The sequence below is a fragment of the Procambarus clarkii genome, chromosome 88, assembly GCF_040958095.1.
Source record: "Procambarus clarkii isolate CNS0578487 chromosome 88, FALCON_Pclarkii_2.0, whole genome shotgun sequence".
In the NCBI taxonomy this organism is placed as follows: domain Eukaryota; kingdom Metazoa; phylum Arthropoda; class Malacostraca; order Decapoda; family Cambaridae; genus Procambarus; species Procambarus clarkii.
The window spans coordinates 2,175,004-2,197,324 of record NC_091237.1 but is presented as its reverse complement, the minus strand read 5'-3'; the positions used below and the strand labels follow the sequence as shown (position 1 = coordinate 2,197,324).

General features: G+C 42.9%; 1 protein-coding gene across 2 annotated transcripts in view; it reads left to right on the top strand.

Moving 5' to 3' along the window:
• Positions 1–22,321, top strand: part of LOC138358971 (uncharacterized) — a 189,108-nt gene that overhangs the window by 44,962 nt on the left and 121,825 nt on the right. For both annotated transcript variants that reach the window (XM_069317465.1, XM_069317464.1), the window contains exon 3: positions 10,179–10,243. In XM_069317465.1, the coding sequence (XP_069173566.1) occupies positions 10,179–10,243 (65 nt within the window). The remainder of the gene's footprint in view (positions 1–10,178; positions 10,244–22,321) is intronic.

Below are 22,321 nucleotides of genomic sequence, written 5' to 3'. Positions count from 1 at the left end.
ACCAAACCTATCTCCTGAAGCCTACATAAAAAGAATAACATTGGGGGCGTATGCAAGGCTGGCTAACATCAGAGTTGCCTTCAGTAACCTGTGTAAGAAATCATTCAGAACCTTGTATACCCCATATGTAAGACCAATCCTGGAGTATGCGGCCCCATCATGGAGCCCGTATCAAGTCAAGGACAAGACAGCTTGAAAAAGTTCAGAGGTATGCCACTAGGCTAGGCCCAGAAATAAGATGCATGAGTTACGAGGAAAGGCTGCGAGAAATGCACCTTACGACTCTGGAAGACAGAAGAGTAAGGAAAGACATGATTACTACCTACAAAATTCTCAGAGGAATTGGCAAGATAGATAAGGATGATCTGTTTAACACTGGTGGTACGGGAACAAGGGGGCACAGGTGGAAACTGAGTAGCCAAATGAGCCACAGGGACGTTAGAAAGAACTTTTTCAGTGTCAGAGTAGTTAACACGTGGAATGCATTAGGCAGTGATGTGGTGGAGGCTGACTCCATACACAGTTTCATATATAAATTTGATAGAGCCCAGTAGACTCAGGAATCTGTACACCAGGTGATTGACAGTTGAGAGGCGGGACCAAAGAGCCAGAGCTCAACCCCCGCCGCAAGCACAACTAAGTGAATACAATTAGGTGAGTAGGGCAGTGGCGTGAAAGACTGTGTCCCACTAATGGCTGTAATTAAGTTATTTCACATCGATAAATATCTAGCACACTGGGGAACAATGGCTAGGCCACTATTCTCCACCCACGTAGCGTTAGGCTCATGGATGGTGATGCATGGGAACTGATAACTGAAGATTATCCCGGGCAGTCTATTGCATTCCACATAGAACACGTGTGGAGTTACACTTTCTGTCTCTCAGTATCACTCGTATTTCGTTAACTTCAATCCCACACGATACCGGATTCAGTAGACGGACGCACGGAATGAAATTGGGATGTCGAGGTAAACTTTAGGTCGCGTTTAGACGGGTTTTCCTAGTGTCTGGCCGAGAGCTAAGGAATTCACGTCTTATTTATTTATTTATTTATGCGTATACAAGAATTGGGATTGTGAGAATACATAATATGGTAATTACAATCTTGTAAAGCCACTAGTACGCGCAGCGTTTCGGGCAGAATGAGTGAAGGTGAAGTGATGAGTTCTGAATGCTGGGAACACCGAGAGGCGGCCTAGGCCAGCGGCAACGCAGACAGTTTTCATTGGCTTTCGAAATTGCCCAATCAGAGACCAGACACCAAGGCCTCATCCAACCAGGGCCTTCCCTTGGGTGACGCGGTACCTCGTGACGTCACTGGAGGGGGCCTGTGTTTACGCGATCTTTGGACAGGTCCTGACCTGCCAACCACAGGCACTCCCACTACCATTTCACTCTAGAACTGAATATTTGCATCCTTAAAGTTTATGCTGTAATTTATATTTCACTTGCTGTATCTTCCTTGCTGTAAACGCCACAATGGCCATCGTGGTTTTAAGAGACAGCTGATGACATACGCTGTCTCCAGATACCCGTAGTCATCCTCATAAAGGGGATGACCACGGGCTAATACTTGGGGTGATAAATTATGTAGAAGCATGTAGTCCACCTCACGTCTTACCACCTCCTTCTTGCGGGGATTGAGTCTGTAGGGATGCTGCTTTATCAGTTTACCGCCCACCTCAAGGATAACGCCGTGCTTCAAGACACGTCAGACACGGAACATTTCTGATAATAGACTTATATTGCGTTATTAACTCAATTAAGGATCTTTGTTGCTCTTCAAGCACGTGAGTTAACTTAGTAGGCAAATTCAGTCGTGTTACAAACCTGACTCCATCGTCGGAGCATGGAGCAGCAACATACAAAGTCGAGAGAAACCCACCTAATATGACACTTTGCTTTCCTTCAGTAGGCACTTCCTTGGGTAATGTGCTCTTCAAAATCAGAGATTGGGCTGCTCCACTATCTCTCAGAATTACTACTGACCTGCTATACTGGTCATTCGATACATACCCTTTCGAAGTATAGGGTAAACAATCCTGGTTTCTCTCTCCTATTTGTTCACAGGGAATGGGTTTCAACTGGTAGTGTCACATAACTCACCAGCATAACTTCCCTATGCGGGTCGTTACCTGCCCTGCTCTTACACTTACCAGACACGTGTTCTTTCTTCCCGCACGTCAAACACACTTTGTCTCTCCTTGAGCTTGTTCGTCTCAGACTACCTGGGGTGAAGTTTTCTCTTCACGGCACCATGGGGAATGGTTCACTCCTCCTGCTTGAGTTGGTCTTGGAAACATATCTTGTAGAGGGCTTATGAGTTAAAATACATTCTTCAGCCATGGTGACCGCAGCACCCAATGTCTCTTCTTGCTGTGTCTCCAAGTGCGTTTTCAGACCATCTGATAGACACTACTTGAAATCTTCCAACGGGATAAGTTGTTCCAGCTGTTCCTTAGTCTCAACCTTCCAAAACGCACACCAATCGTAAAATAACTGTTCCTTAATGCAAGCCAATCTCTTAAAAGTGTGCTCTGCTGTTTTGTTAAGGTTACGTAACTTCTGTCTATATGCTTCAAGCACCAACTGACAAGCCATCACCACCACCTTCTTGATAGCGTCATAACAACTAGACTGACTTACGGACAGTGTGGAGTAAGCTGTTTGGGCCTTCCCAGTTAGCAGTGATTGAATCATAATAGCCTGATTGTCCATAGGCCAGTTCAATGAGGCAGCTATTTTCTCGGAGGCAGCAAAGAACTTTCTTTCTTTCTTTCTTTCTCTCCTGTCTTTCTCTTCTGTTTCTCCCCCTGTCATGAAAGCTATGTTCTTTTCTTCTTTTTCTCCTTTTCTTCTCTTTCTCGCTCTTTTTCGTCTCTCTCTACTTCTATAGTTTCCCTTCGATTTCACGATTTATTTCTAATTCTCGCATTTTCACTGTCAATAGGCACACATTAGGTTCACCTGTGTCACTCGCACCATCACTTCCCAGGTCTTCCTTTTTAGTGGAGTCCATATCACTCGCTACTTTGCTACTGACTAGAATTTCCTGTTTGTCTTCTGGTTTCAAAGGCCTATTCATTTATGATAGGATCTTGTTCTCTTACTTTTAGTTCAAGGTAGGCGCTTATCAACACTAGTTTTGGTTTCCTTTAAAACTTCAATTTGGAGAGGCAGTTCTCATTGTTTATGAACGCCTGAACAACGTCTAGTGTATCAATAGTAGTTTTCTCCACCATTGCTTACGCTCTTAACACTGCACGTAAACACAAAAAAGGAATCTGTACAAGATTCATTTTGTCAATGCAATGGGAAATATTGAATTGCAATCGTAACATATTTAGTATAGCATGAGTTGCTATTACGTGCAACAGATGGCGCAGTTAAGAAAAAAGCATGTTTTTACCTTTAGCAGGTGTGGCATCTATATAATAGGCATATAAAAACAAACCCATATTCGAATGGAACGTTGTGTCACAATTTCAAGGCAATCGATAAAGAACTTTCGGAGATTGCAGTGTGTGTTGCTCTTTTGTCCAAATTATGGCGCTGCTTTTTAAAAAAACATATTTTTCCTTTCACAGGTGAAGCATGTATATAGTAGGTATATAAAAACACGCGCCTATTGGAATGCAACGTTGTCAAAATTTTAAAGCAATGGGTAAAGAGGTTTCATAGATTTCCCTCGCATGAAAAAAAGCTTCATAAAAGCTTTTTTTTTCCCTGTCTTAGACAAGACATCTATATAGTAGGGGGGTACCACCTCTGGTGCAATTATAGGGACCCACAGCCTCAGAGAAGGGAACACAGAGTATTCAGGGAAAAACTTGCCATTTAACTCTGAATACGTAAGAGTGTTCGCTTCTCCTACCACCCCCCTTTTTTTATGGTGTACACTTTATTATGCAAGGTTATACAGTTACATATTTTATTTTATACAAAAAATGAACATTAAAAGGACACACAAAAAAGTTCGCTTCCTAAAGGCTGTAGATTTCCTCGAACTCCTCCGACGCCGGGCAGGAACCGAGGATGCAGCGAGCATTCCCCCTCTGGATTGCGACACTAAGGCGCTGAAAGAGAAAACTTGCTGCTCTAGGGTCTCTTGTGGTGTCAATGAGCTTGGAACCAAGATCCTTAAGAAACCTTCTTGCACTCTCTCCCCATGGGCCTAGGGTCTCAGACCCTATTGGAACGAAGTTGTACCGATGATCTAATTGCCTGTATTTGGCTGACTTGTCTCTTTTTCTGTGTGTCGCCGCGGCTCCTGCTGTGCCGGCAGAGAGGTTGATGTATGTGGTTGCCAGGGTGGATACACAAGTATAGTCCCATGCCAACTGTCTGCCACCCTTCCACGGTCACAGTGTGATTCCATCTGGTCGGCCGGCAAAGATAACAGAGTCACGGTTCAGTAGGTTGCGGGCCTCTCTCTCCGCTGGACACTGAGCAGAGGCAAGGCTTCTTTTAATGATGTCATTGACTTCGTCGTGTCTAGTGTGCCAACCACCAGATTTTCCACAGTGCAGGCCATGCAATCCATATTCGTCAGCATCTGCCTCGCCGCAAATACACCTATGAACAGTGTGGATAAAGGCAGCAAGACGGAGAGCGACTGCAATACGGAACTCCTGCGGATCAAGACGTGTGCCTGTCACAGACATAGGGACTGCCAAAAGGAAGTCCCCTGCATGGGGAGCCTGCACAGCTGTGAGGCGTGCACGATCACTGGGGGTTGTTGCTGCCTCCAGCAAAGCTGTGGCTTCTTTGTCTACAATGGGGCTGTCCCAACTGGATTGTTTCTTGGCTTTCGGCATGGATGGTCTGAGTGCTGGGTCTGCCATGGCACCCCATTTCGTGTCGCATTCCGTGTAGTGGGGGTCCTGTATCCCCGCTACATCACTCAGGGTCAGGTAGAATTTCCTTAACCAGGTCATCTGATGCTGAGGAGGAAGACAGGAAGGCTGGGACAGCAATTTGGGTAGCCGTGCGGACACCCAAGCCACCGAGCTTGACAGGAAGAGTGGCTTGTTTCCACTGGCATTCGTTGAGGGAGAGGTTAACAACTTTTTCCAGCATGGTCTTCAGTAAGAGGTCATACTCTTCAAGCTTTCGGCTGTCGTAAGATGGGGCGCACCTCAGAAAGTAGGTTAGCCTCGGAAGGGATAGGCATTTAGTGAGGAGATAAAAAGCATCGTGGGCATCGATGTCACCTATTCTGTCGTCCATCCTTCTAAGGTCTGCGATTTTCTTGTCAAGGATCTCCTCAATGGCGTTAGACCCGAGGGGGGCTCCAAGGAGGATGCTGTTCTCGGCCCTAATGACATGGGCTCCAGGCAAGGCAGACCTTATTCTAGCTACGATGTCTGGGTTGGAAGAGACTACTTCACACTTGGAAGGGTTCAGGACGAGACCCAGGCTTACTTCTTGCTCCCTTATTTTCCTGATATCTGCCAAAAGGTGGTCTACAGTGCCAGCTATAGTGCCATCATCCAAAAACGAGATGTTGAACTCGCTGGACAAGCTTTCGGTGATTTCTTTTAAGACTAAGCAGAAAAGAAGGGGAGCAAGAGGATCACCTTGCTGAACACCTTCACATGATCTGATTTCATGTTCATCAAAGAGCAGTTTTGACTCACCACTGTAGCACGATAGTATGAACGGGTAGAGGGCCGGAAATGGCGATGTACGGCACAAAGTACTGCATCTCTTCTGACCATTTTGAAGGCATTCTTAAAGTCCAGTTTGAGCAGTGCCTTTTCATCAGAAATGTTGGTGATGTATGCTCGTGCTGCATGGGCAGCCGCTTCACAGCCTTGGGGTATTCCAAATCCTAGCTGGATTGGTTTCAGCAATAGCAGCAATTTCTATATAGTATGTATATAAAAACTCGCTCGCAGCGAATGGAACGTTGTGTGAAAATTTTAAAGCAAACGGTGAAGATCTTTTGGAGATTTGTGATTTTGAACAAGCGAATATTTACATTTTTATTTATAAAGATTGTGTGATATTTCATTGGAATTGAGCTATTTTGTTTACCATATCATTCATTTCGTAGGCATATGTTTTTTATTTCGTTTTTTTTAACTGTTTTTCTTATGATCAAATCCACAAGGGCCATGAAAAGGATTCGAACCTGCGCCAAAGAGCATCCCTTAATCGACGCTGCCTTAATCGACTAATCGACTGATCCCAGCATCTGGAATGCTCTTGGGCGCGGGTTCGAATCCGTGACGCAACCTGTCCTTTTAAAAAGAACGTCGTTTTTGGCCGTTTGCCCGTACGGCCGAATATGGACGTAATTTGAAAATGAAAAAAAATTAAAATATATTTGGGATTTTTTTTTCAACAATAGTAAGTTAAGGGTCCTCTGATAGGTTAAATGGGCAGGAAATTCTCATAAAGTTTCAAAACGTTATGAAAAACGTTAATGGAAAGAATCCTCTTCTAAGCTTGCCGAGTAAGCCGGACGACTCAAACAGAAGACGGAACAGTACGTCACTTTTGTGAGTCGATTTCATTTCAAATTACGTCCAAATTTGGCCATAGCGCGCATACGAGCGAAAAGTGACGTTATTTTTAAGAGGACGGTTTGCATCATGGTCCTTGTGGATTTGTTCATCCCATCCCTTCCCGTGTGTGGCAGTGCACAATAGAAAGTTGTTTTCACAAATCCATACATTAAAATATTGATTGAAACCATGATATATATGTGCTTCAGCCTACAGTTTAGACCTATTGTCTTATGTATGACCCTCTGTCCTGGATGACAGTGAATAGCAGCATTATCCTCACTTTAATAAGACTATCAAAATCCTCAGATTAGGCAAAATTGTAATTAATTTTGTCAATAAAGATATTATGAATAAGTTCATTTGATACATCACGCCATTATGATTTCTGTGTGTTTTTCCTATATTTCAGTGATGGAAACATCTTTTTGATGTGAAGTGCCTCGCAGATGTCAAGCCGCCTGCTATCGCTGTATGCCCACAGAATGAAATGAAATCATCGATAGATACTGCGATAGCAGGCGGCTTGACATCTGCGAGGCACTACACATCAAAAAGTCAACACCAGCAATCAACAGCCAATTAATGCACAACTATATTCTGCCCACTTCAAGACTCCGCACCAATATAGAAGCATCAAGAATTATGGGCCAATAGGCCCCTTGCAGTTACTTCCATTCTTATGTTCTCATATATCCAATTAATACCTATTGTTCTGCGTTCTGTCTTGTGTTTGTCAAAACTTTGTTCACCTCATCCAAAACTGTTGCAACATATCACCTCACCCAAGTGCGAGTATATAAGACGGATAAGCTGTTAAGTGTTAGCATAAGTAAAACTCTGTTTAGTGTTTTAAGGTTACAGTTGTGGGTGTAAACTAAAGTTTTTGAAAATGTAATAAGTTATTATGAAACGTATTCAAGCGTCGCGTCAGACTAAAAATAAAAAAAAAATTTGCAGAATTGATTTTTCAGTTACCATCGACAGTAAAATGAAACATAAAAAATATTGAGAAAATTCGTGTTAGAATTATTAATCTTACTTTTGCAGTCATATTTAACAACATATATATATATATATATATCTATATGTCGTACCTAGTAGCCAGAACGCACCTCTCAGCCTACTATGCAAGGCCTGATTTGCCTAATAAGCCAAGTTTTCCTGAATTAATATATTTTCTCTAATTTTTTTTATGAAACGATAAAGCTACCCATTTCATTATGTATGAGGTCAAGTTTTTTTTATTGGAGTTAAAATTAACGTAGATGTATGACCGAACCTAACCAACCCTACCTAACCTAACCTATCTTTATAGGTTTGGTTAGGTTTGGTAGCCGAAAAAGTTAGGTTAGGTTAGGTAGTCGAAAAACAATTAATTCATGAAAACTTGGCTTATTAGGCAAATCGGGCCTTGCATAGTAGGCTGAGAAGTGCGTTCTGGCTACTAGGTACGACATATATATATATATATATATATATATATATATATATATATATATATATATATATATATATATATATATATATATTATATCTATATATATATATTTGTATATTATGCAGGGTTATACATTTACATAATTTATTTACAGAAAATGAACATTAAAAGGAAATAAGGGGAAGTTTGTTTCCTAGAGGGTGTAGATTTCTTGGAACTCTTCAGACGCGAGGCAGGAACCGAGGATGCGGCGGGCATTTCCCCTCTGGATCGCGACACTGAGGCGCTGGAGGAGAAAACTTGCCACTCTAGGGTATCATGTAAAGTCAATGAGCCTGGAACCAAGAACCTTAAAAAATCTTCTTGCAAAATCTCGCTCAATGGACTAGGGTCTCGGCTCCTATTGTAACGAAATTGAACCATTGATCTAATTAACTGTACTTCGTAGACTTGTGTCATTCTCTGAGGCTTCTGCTTGGCTGGCAGAGAGGTTGATGTATGTTGTTGCCAGGAGGGGGGGTGGGGATACTCAAGTATAATTCCACGCCATCTGTCTGCCATCCTTCAAAGGGTGCAATGTGATTCCGTCTGGTCGGCCAGCAAAGCTAGCAGAGTTAGGGTTCAATAGGTTGTGGGGCTCCCGCACCGCTGGACACTGGTGTTACGACCACAATGGGTTGCAACTGGGTTCTTTGCTGGTGGAACTATAGTTCTGGTATCCGGCCCCCAGTTAGTAGTGGCTTTCAAGGAGTGAGCTCGGTAATGCAAGTAAAATACAAATAGGGAGGTGCATTGAATACGACACTTCATCAATTATTAATATATTCATATATAAACACTTTCCCATCACCTTATATATAATCCTAAAGGAAGTATTACTACACTTAATATGTACACAAGTGTCTCTCATAGGACACTAAATGCTCCTCGATGCTCAATCGATGCAGTCATGTCAGCTACCGTGTTTCCTCAACACGGTACCGTCCTCAACCAGTACTGGGAAACACCAACGAGTCTACCCTGGCCACGGGCCAGCCTATACACAGTCTCACTAGGTGCTCCTTGTGAACGCCCACAATCACTCTCCAGCCTGGTGCTGGCAGAGAACATCAGCCTCGCGCTGCTGGGCCACTTCACGTACAAATACAAGGGTAGCGAACCCCTGGCAGGAGCTTCTTGCAACTCGCTGCTTACACTCCTCCGTAGCACCTTAACTGTCAGTCGTCTCTTCCGTTAGCCAGTCCCGGGTACGACGAATTCTGTCACTGCCACTTCACAGACAGACAGTAGAACACTACACTGTTCTTCTCCGGCGGCGGCTCACTGCTTCCGTAAAGCAGAATGGAGTAGAGAGATACAGGCTGCCCTGGGTAGACTGACTGTCCTCGTACCACAGCAGCCCTACGTCGACTCTGTGGATACAGACACGTCATCAGTACACTGGTCAGAACTTGGGACACTAGGAAATATCACTTATGTACTCTGACATAGACATACAACTCCTCCTATAATAGATGGCGCTGATTTTCTAGGCGCCACCTCACCAGAGGTCAGCACCAGCTACCTCTCGAGCTGACTAGGACAGGAATCTAGCTCTTCTTGCTGGTATAATCCTGCCACCCCTAGATGGCGTCGTCCATGTTGTGGGGGCTTCGGGAGCGGACTCACAGATGTCATTGACGTCGCTTCTCCGTGCTCCGACGATGGAGTCGGGTTCGTAACAACTGGGCAAAGGCAAGGCTCCTCCTAATTATGTCATTGACTTCGTCGTGTCTAGAGCGCCAACCGACTGATTTTCCTCAGTGCAGGCAATGCAATCCATAATCGTCTGCATCTCCCTCGAAGCAAATACACTTATGAACAGTGTGGATAGGGGTAGCATGGCGGAGAGCAACTGCAATATGGAGGCTGCTGCGGATCAAGCTATGTGCCGGTCGCAGACATGGGACTGCCTTTAAGAAGTCAAGTGTGTAGGGAGCCTGCACAGCTTTGAGACGTGCACTATATACATATACATATATATTGATATTTGAAGCACACATTTATGGTAATAGTGATACTGTAACAGTAAGCATAGATACATAATTTTGGCGGTATGAATAATTCATAGTGCATTTGATTGTACTATGTTAACATATAAATTAAATGCAGTAATCTTCCCTGCTGTAGCTGGAGATGCTGATGACATACTTTTGACAGTAATATGTGAACAAATTGTTTCAGGTTCTTTGTTATCCACACATGAGAGAACGAGGAAGAGGAATTGAAATTACAGCTAGAAATACCAGGTAAGATATTTCATATTGTTCAGTTTATCATTAGGGGTTTAATATTGTTTTGTTTATCATTAGAGATTAGTATTGTTAAGTTTAACATTAGAGTTTAATATTGTTTTGTTTATCATTGGAGATCAGGATTGTTCAGTTTAGCATTAGAGTTTAAAATTGTTCTGAGCATTCTTCTGAAGCTTCGACATCATTTGGAGAGTCCCTGGGAACATTATCACCACATCTAATGATGGAAGCCAAGTGAGGTGGTCTTCCAGATTTATAAACGTAAACTCCTTGGCTCTTATTCAGAGCCTTACACACATTAGAAAGGATGCGTGTTACATCCAAAAATTTGTCTTTTAATACAATTACACATATTTGGTCTTTCATTCTCCTTCGTTAAAAAACTACGACATTGTAGTAAGTTTCTCCGTGTAATATAATTTTATGAAATATTTTGTTAATATAAACTTAAGGTTAGATTTAAATTAATGCATTGAAAATAAAGTAAAGTATATTTATAAGGATCACAGGGAATAAAGATGCAGCCAATGTGATTTTAAATGAAATTTTAATTATGGTATAATTTTGGGAAAGCAGGAATAAAAACGGGAATTAAATAATGGGGATTACGAGAAAAACAATTAATATAGAAAGGTTATCATATGAGGATGGGTCTTTTCTTAGAAAATGAGGGACTGGATCTATGACTTAAAAATATTAAATGCTAGTAATGATTTATGTGAGAACGGAAGAAAGTGATGGGAAAATACCATCACAGAAAAGTTATAGCGAAATTAAATTGCAGCCAAAATATTCCAAAGTTAGAAAAAAATGCCATATGCAGTAGAGAGTAGGAGCACATGACTGACAAAAGTTATAAACTGAATCCTTGACCAATGGAAGTGAAGAATAGCACATCCACACCAGTTTTTGGAAATATTGAAAGCAAACTGATTTTTCGAACTTTAGAATATGGGAAAAAGATAAATTTATCAGAGTTCAGAATATATGAGGAACAAATAAAAAAAAATATTATGCATGATGTTGAAGGTACTGAGAGAAGGAGTTTAGTAGAATATCTTGTTAGAGTTTCTGAAACTGTGATTATGACGTGAAAAGGTAAATGTGAGACAACAGGAACGTTCAAGTGGTGATTTAAGCTTCAGTGTGGCCTAAACTATTGCGACAACGATAGAGCTGTTATAATACAAACTGAGCAATTATAGTTCAAACGAAATTATTATAGTATGGATTGCGATAAGAATAAGATTATTGATTAGATTAAGCTAATATAGTACAGTCTGAGCTACTATAGTACAAATTCAGCTATTGCAATAGTCTAAGCTTCCTAGTAACGAAATTTAATGTGTTTTATACATGTTATACACTTCATATTTAGTAATTGGAAGTAAACCATATGATATGCAGGAGATAAGAGAACAATGTTAACAATGAAAACATTATTTCTTCCTGAAGATTCATATTACAAATAATTCATAACATATTAGATATAACGTAGAATATTTCTGGTTATGATGTGAGGATCAAGTCTCTCCAATAAACGCTGAATTAGTGATGTTTACAAACAAATAAATAGTAAAATTAAGTCACAGGATAATGAAAACATATTTATGTTAGATTACCTGAACCTGAAATATTAGGGTGTGCATTTATACTTTATCCAGGCTAGAATTGCATGCAACATCACCATCCCGCAATGGTAGATGGCTTTAACAATGCAAGCTAGGGCTTGACAAGACGTAAGTAGAGCGTACAAGATCAGGGTGCGAGTTATCTGGTGAGGCTCCAGCTTTGGGGAATTCCTCCTCGACCGGCTACACTTTTTTTCCGAATCAGGGTGGTCATGGACGTCCTTCAGTGCTGAGGATGCACTATAATGGTGTTCCCGCCGGACTTTATACACAACACAGTTTATAGTGCAGGGGTTTAGTTGTGGGAGCCTTTGAACCTCGTACTGAGGGCACCTCATATGTTCAGGTTAGCAGTGTGCAGAGAAGGGTTTATGTAAACACATATGTAATCTATAAATAAGTACTAATACACAGGGAGCATTCATTACGTTAAGACTGGTGTTTATCGAAGCTAATATTATGTCAGACACTTGGAAGCCTCACTGATCGATGACCATATTATAATCGCCTAAAATACTGTCTTAACATTTCTACCAACCAGTCAAGACGGCTTACCTGTCACTACCGGTCACTAAGGTCTTATGCGAGTTCCTTCTTGATACTCAGGAACAGTAATGACATGCACAGTCATCAAGGGTAGTGACCTGTCAACAGACAGTCATCAAGGGTAGTGACCTGTCAACAGACAGTCATCAAGGGAAGTGACCTGTCAACAGACAGTCATCAAGGGTAGTGACCTGTCAACTGACAGTCATCAAGGGAAGTGACCTGTCAACAGACAGTCATCAAGGGTAGTGACCTGTCAACAGACAGTCATCAAGGGTAGTGACCTGTCAACAGACAGTCATCAAGGGTAGTGACCTGTCAACTGACAGTCATCAAGGGTAGTGACCTGTCAACAGACAGTCATCAAGGGTAGTGACCTGTCAACTGACAGTCATCAAGGGTAGTGACCTGTCAACAGACAGTCATCAAGGGTAGTGACCTGTCAACTGACAGTCATCAAGGGTAGTGACCTGTCAACAGACAGTCATCAAGGGTAGTGACCTGTCAACTGACAGTCATCATGAGTAGTGACCTGTCAACAGACAGTCATCAAGGGTAGTGACCTGTCAACTGACAGTCATCAAGGGTAGTGACCTGTCAACAGACAGTCATCAAGGGTAGTGACCTGTCAACTGACAGTCATCATGAGTAGTGACCTGTCAACTGACAGTCATCAAGGGTAGTGACCTGTCAACAGACAGTCATCAAGGGTAGTGACCTGTCAACTGACAGTCATCAAGGGCAGGGACCTGTTGTCACGGGGGTGGGCTGGGGCTCTGCTAGCAATCGATATTAAGCCAAAGACTTACAGGGAAATTTTTAAGGAAAGCAAATTGAATTCTTATATAACTTACTATTACCTATAGGAGAAATAACCTAATTCAAACCATGTTTTCTGAGAGGAAAAACGTTTTTTTTTTTTTGCCCCATGATACTGGAAATTACATCATAGTTTTACACAAGCCTCATATGAGAGCGAAGTCAATTCTCAGAAGTACCTACAACACATTGCCAATTTTATATAAAATTTAAACTTATAACCAAGCATATCCCAATGACCACTTGGTCAACCAGGCTATTGCTTGCTCTAGCATCACTGGGCTGATCTGGCATGCTCATTGTAAGACTTGGCATATCCCCACCAGTTGGACATACTACATCGGGGACGATAAAATTGGTACTATGAGTGTGGCGGATGAGTACAAGTACTTAGGAATACTTATCGGGGCCGGAGGCAGACGCATATCCTATGGTTCCCTGTTTGAGGACGGTCTGACTAACATCACTAACGCCCCCCTCAAACCCCAACAGAGGTTATACCTACTTAAACAAGACCTAATCCTCAAGCTTGTTCTCGGACGCGTGTTTATGGCGGATTTAGCGAGGCTTGACAGGCAGTTGCGGCACGCCATTCGTGGCTGGTTGTGACTGCCTCACGATACCCCTAATGCCTTCTTTCATACCGACGTAAAGGACGGTGGACTAGGAATTCCCGACTTTACTACATCATTCCGCCTACAAAAGAACAAGCGGCTCGGGGCGTTGGTAGAGTCGGAGGATTCGGTGATAGTGGCTATGGCTCTTCTACCCGCATTCCAAGCACGAATGCGTCGATGGGTAGACCTGACCACGGCCACCGGAACCCCCTTTAACAGAACGGCTGAGCGCTCTAGAAGTTGGAAAGCAAAACTGTATAGGATGGTTGATGGTGCCGGCCTTGCATCTACTTGTGAGGTTCCTTCCTGCCATAAGTGGGTCTCATCCGGTACCCGTCAGCTAAGCGGATGAGACTTTGCTTATGCCTTCCAGATTAGGGCAAACGCTGTAGTCTAGACGTTGTAAACGTATAGAACAGCTAGGGGTAGACTCGAGGCTTCCGGTCTCTGCGAGGAATGCCCGAGACCAGGAACCCTGGGCCACATATCCCGGGCATGCTATAAGACGCACGGAGCTCGGGTGAAACGTCATGCCAATATCACTCGGTTCATAGCTGGTCGCCTGCGGCAGAGAGGTTTCGAGGTGGAACGTGAGGTTCGTATACCGGATGGAAGGGCCTTCTGCAAGCCCAGCATCATCGCTTGCAAAGGTGACGAAGCCTTCATATTGGACACCCAGGTCTCTGCTGATAACTTCCCTCTCTCGCGTCCACATCAGAGCAAGTGCGACAAATACGGCACCCAGAGATCCTTCAAAAGGTCAGGGAATATACCGGGAAGCACACAGCACCCGCCTCATCGATAATCCTTAATTGGAGAGGAGCATGATACAAGGAGAGTGCACACGGACTTCAGGATATGGAACACACCAAGAGCGACTTTGAGACTTGCTCTATGAAAGCCCTAACCTGGACATATTCCATCTACAGAATATGGTCCAAATCCACATCAAGGGGGCATACATGACAACCCTCCCGCTCCGGGGCCTTGCTAGGAGCTTTCGCTTTGAATTGTTTTCCATGTATGCTGCTGTCAAGTCACCAATATTGCCGCTTAGGCAGCTTGTTGTTTTGCCCTCAGCTTTAATTCTTTTTTAATGGCATACTGTGCATCTCTCCCTTTGTGTGTTGTCTTATATAAGAAAACAAAATACTAAATAATTTTCCATTTTACGTGTTTTTATTATCATCAAACTGTTATTATTACACTACGAATCGTGTAGGTTGAGATTGACATCTGCCATTTATATGTATTTTAGTTTGTGTTGACAGGGAAGTATGTGTGCTTAGGGGGTGCCTTCTCACCATGCCCAGTGGCTGGGGGGATCGGTGCTCTGAAGCTATTTAAAACCCTATAGCCCCCTGAAATGGCAAGGGGCGTTTGGGGACAAAATATCCATGATGAAAAAGCACTCAGCTCAGACTGTTGCCTCTGGTTGTGCCGTATGGGATATCTAATTTACCGCCATGGTCACTTCATTAGACGAAAATAATTACACTGGGATTCCTGGCCGTTTGCTCGTTACTTATATGAATTTGGTGTTAATATGACATATGTAAGGACATAGAACAGTGTAGTCAAGCTAATACTCTTCAGCTATTTATCCGCACATCTTCACATTTCTGTGTAATAGGAGCGAATTTGTGTACTTCAGTGCCGGTCAAGCATAGACGCTTTAACCAATCAGAGAATCTCTGTTACGAAGGTATGGATACGCTAACCTTTTTTCAGGTCATAAAATGTCATTTGGGTAAGTCACGTTATGGTTACTCCGGTCGTCTCAAGCGAGTGACCTGACTGCTGGATTCTGATGCCCGAGGGAAAAGCTCACCAAAGTAGCTTCTGTTAAGAGATGATGGGCTAGTACTCATTCCAATAATAGTACTCCTAGCGTGATTTATATCCATAGCTTTAGTCCACGTGCTTTATACTACGAACTTCGTGAATCCTGTGCACATATAACATTGTGTCAATGTAGGAAACTGAGAGAGCACGCTCTACATTACCTTTGAGATAAACTGAGAGAGCACGCTCTACATTACCTTTGAGATAAACTGAGAGAGCACGCTCTACATTACCTTTGAGATAAACTGAGAGAGCACGCTCTACATTACCTTTGAGATAAACTGAGAGAGCACGCTCTACATTACCTTTGAGATAAACTGAGAGAGCACGCTCTACATTACCTTTGAGATAAACTGAAAGAACACACATTACCTTTATTACCTTGCATTTAATCGTTAAGCTGTTATCGCGGGGGAGGATACTGTTTGACAATTTTTATGAGGGTGTCCAGCTGCTGGACACCTTTTTTGACCAGGAGAGTGGCTGTGTTGAATGCTTCAAGGTGGCCACTGCAAGATTCAGGGACTCTTAAAGCACTTCTAAGATCGTTGGATGCTTCACATTCCAGAAGATAGTGAAGTAATGGCTTTTCTGTGACAGTTTGGTGATGAGGAATGTTGTTGTTGTTTAAGATTCGCTACTCAGAACAATAAGTTCCAGTAGCACGGGCTATGGTGAGCCCGTAAGTGGAGGCTCTTTGGACCCATTATCTGTATCAGTGGCTGATACTAAAGATCTGGCGATGGATGGGGATCTTCATGATGGTTTTCAGCCTGGAGGGCTGGCTATACCAGTTATGGAGCTGGTGGGGTTAGTGTGGACCTCTAGGTTTTCTGTTTTTTCTTTGCATGCGACTTTGGCTGAGCAGTGCTGTCTTTGGAGTTTGGTGACGTGGCCTCCATGAGGAAGTCTTGAACCGTGCAGGTGTCGTATATATGATGCGGCGGTGAAGCTCCTATTATGATTTCCTCGTCTGAGGAGTCCATAACCTCCGTAGTGGGCGTTTTTGTCTTTCACCTCGCAGCCTTGGGTAGGCTTAGGTGTCGTTGATTGGTGGTTGTAGCTATTTCAGGAGCGCTGGTGGTGCTGTTATCGTTTGTAGACAGCACGTCTGCTAGCGCGGCTGCTGAGATAGTGATGGTAGGAGTGTTGGGAGCTGGAGAAGGAATTACCTCTGTTTGTGTCTCCCGGGTCATGGGCGGTTCTGGAGTCGGTGCTAAAGTTGACTACCTGGTCGTCCTGGTGGTAGTCTCCGGAGTTGTGGAGGAGGCAGTGAGATTTACGCTAGTGGCTATGATGGGGGCCAGGCCATTGTCTATGTATAATGCGTTTAGTTCACTGACAAAGCGATGGTTGTCTGGTCCTGCTAGCCTTTCCGCAAGTCTAATAAGACCAGGGATAATGCCTGCACGTGATGCAGGGGGCTGTGAAGGAGCATGTGGGACCTTGGGTCCACAATGAGAAGGCTGTGTCGCCTGCTGGGAGGAGCCACATGTTGGTAAGACCGGAAAGTCTTCTGGTTGATTAGTAAGAGCTAAGCTGGTGGGTTGAACGCTTGGGGCCCTGGTCGAGGAGGTAGAAGGGTTGTTTCTCTTAGCTTCAACCTGGGCCTTGATGATTTCCTGTCTGCGGGGGCAGCGGTAGGAAATTGCGGGGTGATTACCATCACAGAGCAAGCAACGATGGACTGTTGCCTTGCATATGGAGTAGTGATGGTCCTGTGCGCACAGGCTGCACCTCTGGACAGGGTGCTGACACTTGTTGGTCGGGTGGGAGAGCTCGTAGCACTTAAAGCACTGCTGGATCTCATGGTATCGTTCCTTTTTTATTTGGTGGGGTGGTATTTTTAGGCCGAAGCAGTAGAATCCTTGTGTGGCAGCCTGGGTGGCCGCAGCTATGGTGGTGAACGTAATCTTCATTGATGTTTCGTCGGTGTTGCAGAACTCTAGGTTGAATACCGACAGGTTTGGGTTTTCGTCCTCGATATTGTTTATGATATGATGTTGAGGTCGCTCAGAGATCCACCGGCTGGTCCTGCTGGTAAAAACAGTTCTTCCGGCCAGGAACTGACGTGGGAAGTGAGGATGTAGGTAGTGCTCTTTGCGAAGAATGGCATCGTTAGTGAGGAGTTTTTCTAGCTCTTCTTCACATGAAAAGAAGAGCACGATATCTTCACCTTCCTGATTAATGTCAGCGGGTTCGAGGCCAGTAACGTCCTTCAGGACCTTTAAAGTATTACTTCTCCCGATAGCATGACCGTCAAGTGGAGTCGCTCTGACCTTAAGACGTTTTGGTCGCATTGTGATCACACTGCTTCTTGTGATGTGTTGGCGGGAGATGTCTTCCCGTAGTCCGAGTGAAGATGAGGAATGTTGTTGTTGTTGTTAGAGATTTAGCTACTCAGGACGAAGTGTCCATGTAGCACGGGCTATGGTGAGCCCGTAATTGAGTTTGGTTATACATGATAACCTTTTTCCTGTGATATTTGGGTCTAAGTTTAAAATAGAGGTGGGGGATTCCTCCTTTTTCCCTGCTTATTTATCGCTTCTGTTTTAGTGCACTGGTTTTAGTCTTGTTTTATTAGCATTATCTTGGTGGCGGATGTAGATGCAGAATCCTCACTAATGAGTCCCATTCCTCAACAGCTTTTCTAATCATTGTAGTCGCGGTGGAATGTGCATCTAATGCAGCTGATGTCGTTGGATTGATGTTGAGTTTGATGCGCAGGGCTTCAGTAGCTTCACATTCCAGTAAGTAGTGTAATAGTGGCGCCTCTGCTTCAGTTTCACAGATGTGACACTCTTTAACTATTGGGTTCATTACCTCCCAGCAGCACTTGTAACCAAGTCTGAGTCTGTGTATGGCTACTGCAATGTCTCTGGATATCCTTTTGCCAGGCTTGAAGGAGGAGTAACCAGTGTCTTGTTCGTACCATATCGCAGTGGATCTTCCTTCCGCTACTTTGGCTCTGTGGCGACTTTTGATAGTTAAAAATATTTTCTTCTTTATTTGCTCCTTAATCTGTGAGAAACTTGGAGGTATTTGAACCTGTACAACAGGTAGAGCAGTGGCAGTTTTTCCTAGTGAGTCTGCCTTTTCATTACCCTCTATGCCAATATGACTTGGTGTCCAATTTAGGGTAATTGACAGCCCTCGATTATGGGCATCTTTTCCTATATGTTGAATTTCTGTGATGAGTTGTATATTATCTCTGTGCTGACTGGATAACAATGCCTGGAGCGAAGATTTAGAGTCTGTATGAATGATGACATCATGTAAATTATTCTCAATTGTATAGTTTATTGCCTCCTTCAGGGCATATCATTCTGTTTGCAATGTTGAGCACCCACTATTCATGCTCCAGTAAGCTTCATGGTTGGTAGTGTAAACTGCTGCCCCAGCAGAACCTCTTTCTTGATCAACTGATCCGTCTGTGAAGATGTGAGGCGTTGTGGGTCTAGAGATAGTTTCCATTTGTTGTTCTATTACTTCCTTGAGCCTCTACGGGTCACATGCTGATTTTTTAACTGGTAATCTTTCAATGATTATCTTTAGATTCGGTTCTTCCCATGGAGGAGGCTGTCGAAAGTGTTGATATGGTCTATCTTCCCCTTTGTTTTTAATGGTCCATTTCATGTCCATTTTCTCTAAAATCTTGACCACATTATCCATCCATGAGCCTGTTCTGTACTGTAGGTAATTCTGAAAGGATCTCTGTATGCTGTCTCTGATTGACAGCCTGGCGGTTGTTCCAGTAAGTTTTCCTATTATGGTGGCTATCCTTTGTTTCATCCTGTTTTCTAACGCTGGTAAATTTGTTTCCATTCTAAAGTTCTCTCTACGCGGCCATATAGATGCTCCCAGCATTGTTCTCAGAGCACCATTTTGAGACACTTCCAGTTTCTCCCACTGGTTATCACTGAGGGATGTAAGAGCAGGAGCAGCATAGTCGATGAGTGACATAACTGCTTGAATGTAGTACATTTTGAGTACTGGTAGAGATGCACCCTCTCTAAGACTGGTCAGAGAGCGCAAAACTGAGTTTCTGGCTTTCGGCGTTGCCGAAGATATTCAATTTCTTGAGTGAATTTCAACTGATTGTCTATTATGACTCCTAGGTATTGAAAAGAGGTAACCCACTCAATTTCTTGTCCTAGTACTATGATGGAGTACTACACATTATTTATTCGACCCGCGGATACACGGGGTTCACCTCACCTTCATCAGGGCTTTTGTAAACAAACGCCATTTAAAAAAAAATCGTGGGCCACATTCCCGGGTGTGAGGGCCTCAGTAGTGAGTGAGCCACCAAGGCTGGCGCATGCAGCATGAGCTCACAGCACTGCTGTTCAGCTTGTAACCCACAGCATCGCCGAAAAATGCCATAATATATATGTTCATGCTATTATTTAGCGATTATAATATTACAGAAGACCCCTGACTGTGATCAAAATGACCAGGATTCTGATAATAACAGGATTGTTTTGTTAATTAGGGCCGTAGTGGGAGGAGTAATCTTGGTAGGGAGGGATGTAGCGTTATCTGCTGACTCTGTGTGACCACCTTTTACTGTCTGTACTCATTATAGCAGCTTAGTTGTTCGCAATGGGTGAACAAAACGTGCAGATACTTATATATAACGTCTATATATAGTGAATAAAAGCAAAAACAATATGGTGGGAGGAGAATGGTGGCGAGTAAGGTGAGGTGATGGAGGGAGTGTTACGTACTCCTAGCAGAATACGTATATAAATTTAAAATAACTGGTCTTATTTTATTATATCATTGCCTGTATATGTACACACATTGTGTTGTTGTAAATTATCGTGTGGTGTGGCAGCGTCAGTGGAGACAGGAGCGCGGTTGCTTTTGCACACGTCTAGTACCTGTTAGATACAGGAAGCTGGACCTGTTCAGTTGAGAGTTCCAGATGTCACTTTTATTTAGTTAGGTAATTGTTTATTTTCTGTAATTAAACAGGTGGCATTGTACTTATATATTTTGTAAGTAACTATTATCTGTAATTTGCATTCTTGTGTGTTTTGAGAACAAGTGGTTGTTCAATTAGTTTTAAATATTAAAAAGTCCTTAGTTTCCATCCCTCATCCTGGGATGAGGCAGACGGGAGGTGAGAATGTGGGTGGCGACAGAGCGTGAGTTCAGTAGCTGAACAGGACTCGAAGGGATAACATGTGGGAGATAAGTCTGTTTATTTCTTGTTGTGCCATATTTTATTATATTATATTAAGTGAAATGACAATACTTTGGTTTGTTGTATAAGTTAACTTTACCATCTGTGTTTTTATATTATACTGTCTTCAATATATATCTATATAATATTTTGTAATTTTGTATCTATTCTTCAGTCCTAAAGGAAGATTTTTATTTATGTGCTCATTACTTATTAAGGGGTTATACTGGTGATCCGCTCTTGAGAACAGCCGTTTTCTCGTATCCCTAGACGTAATTAAAGCTTGGCTGCTGTAGGGTCACGAGCCGTAACGAACGATAGGTAACAAAGAGTTATGGGGGCCTGTGCTGGGAAATATTGTTCCCACTTAACCTTAATTATGCTAATCTAACCTTGCCTTCCTAGGTACCATTGTGTTAAGTGTCTGTGTGTTTCTTAAGAACTATTCCATGTGCCAAGCAAGCCTTCCTGTGTGTCAAGTAACAACGTTTCACGATTTTGAGGTAAGTCATCCTATATATTTTGTTTGTGCAGTGAGGCCAAGCGAATTTTCAGTGTGGTGACAATTTTACAGTGAAGTGTAGTGCAGTGCCATTGTTTTTAATTATTGTTGTGAATCAAGTGCCAAGTGTTAGTAACGATGGAGGAGAAAGTTGCAGCGTTGGTGGCTCACCCAGACTTTGAAGGGATTCAGAGCCTTAAAAAGACTGAGTTAATACAAATGGCAAATCATTTGGATTTGACCGCCAACAATAGAATGGTTAAAGCCCAAATATTGAAAGTCATTGTGACACATTTTGTTGAGAATGGAGAGTTAGATGAAGAAATTCTAGAAGAGTTAAAAGAGGAGTCGAGTGATCAGATGACGTTAAAGCGTCTTGAGTTAGAAGCTCGCCGATTAGAACTTGAAGCTCAAAAAGAACAGCAAATATTAGAGGCTGAAGCTCAGCAGAGGGAGCTTGAGACTAGACGTTTAGAAATTGAGGCACAGTTGCAAATAGAAGCCACAAAAAAGCAACAATTAGAGATTCAACAACAAATGGCTGACACTAACTTCAGGCTTGAATCACAGCGTATGGCAGCTGGGCATGGAAATAGTAGTAATGTTTCAATAAATAGTGATAATAATCCCATAAGGACGCATAAGTATATAGAGTTGCCCAAGTTCAATGAGGAGGATCCTGAGGTTTTCTTTGCACATTTTTATAAAATTGCCATCAGTATGAACTGGCCAAGGGATCAGTGGGTAGCCATTATGCAGTCTCAATTTAAGGGGCGTAGTCAGGAGGTTTTCACATCCCTACCTGACGCTCATAGCTTTGATTACGAATTTGTAAAGAAAAGCATCTTAAATGCATACCAATTAAATCCAGAGGCACACAGGCAAAAGTTTAGGAATCTAAGGAGGATAAGTGATCAGACA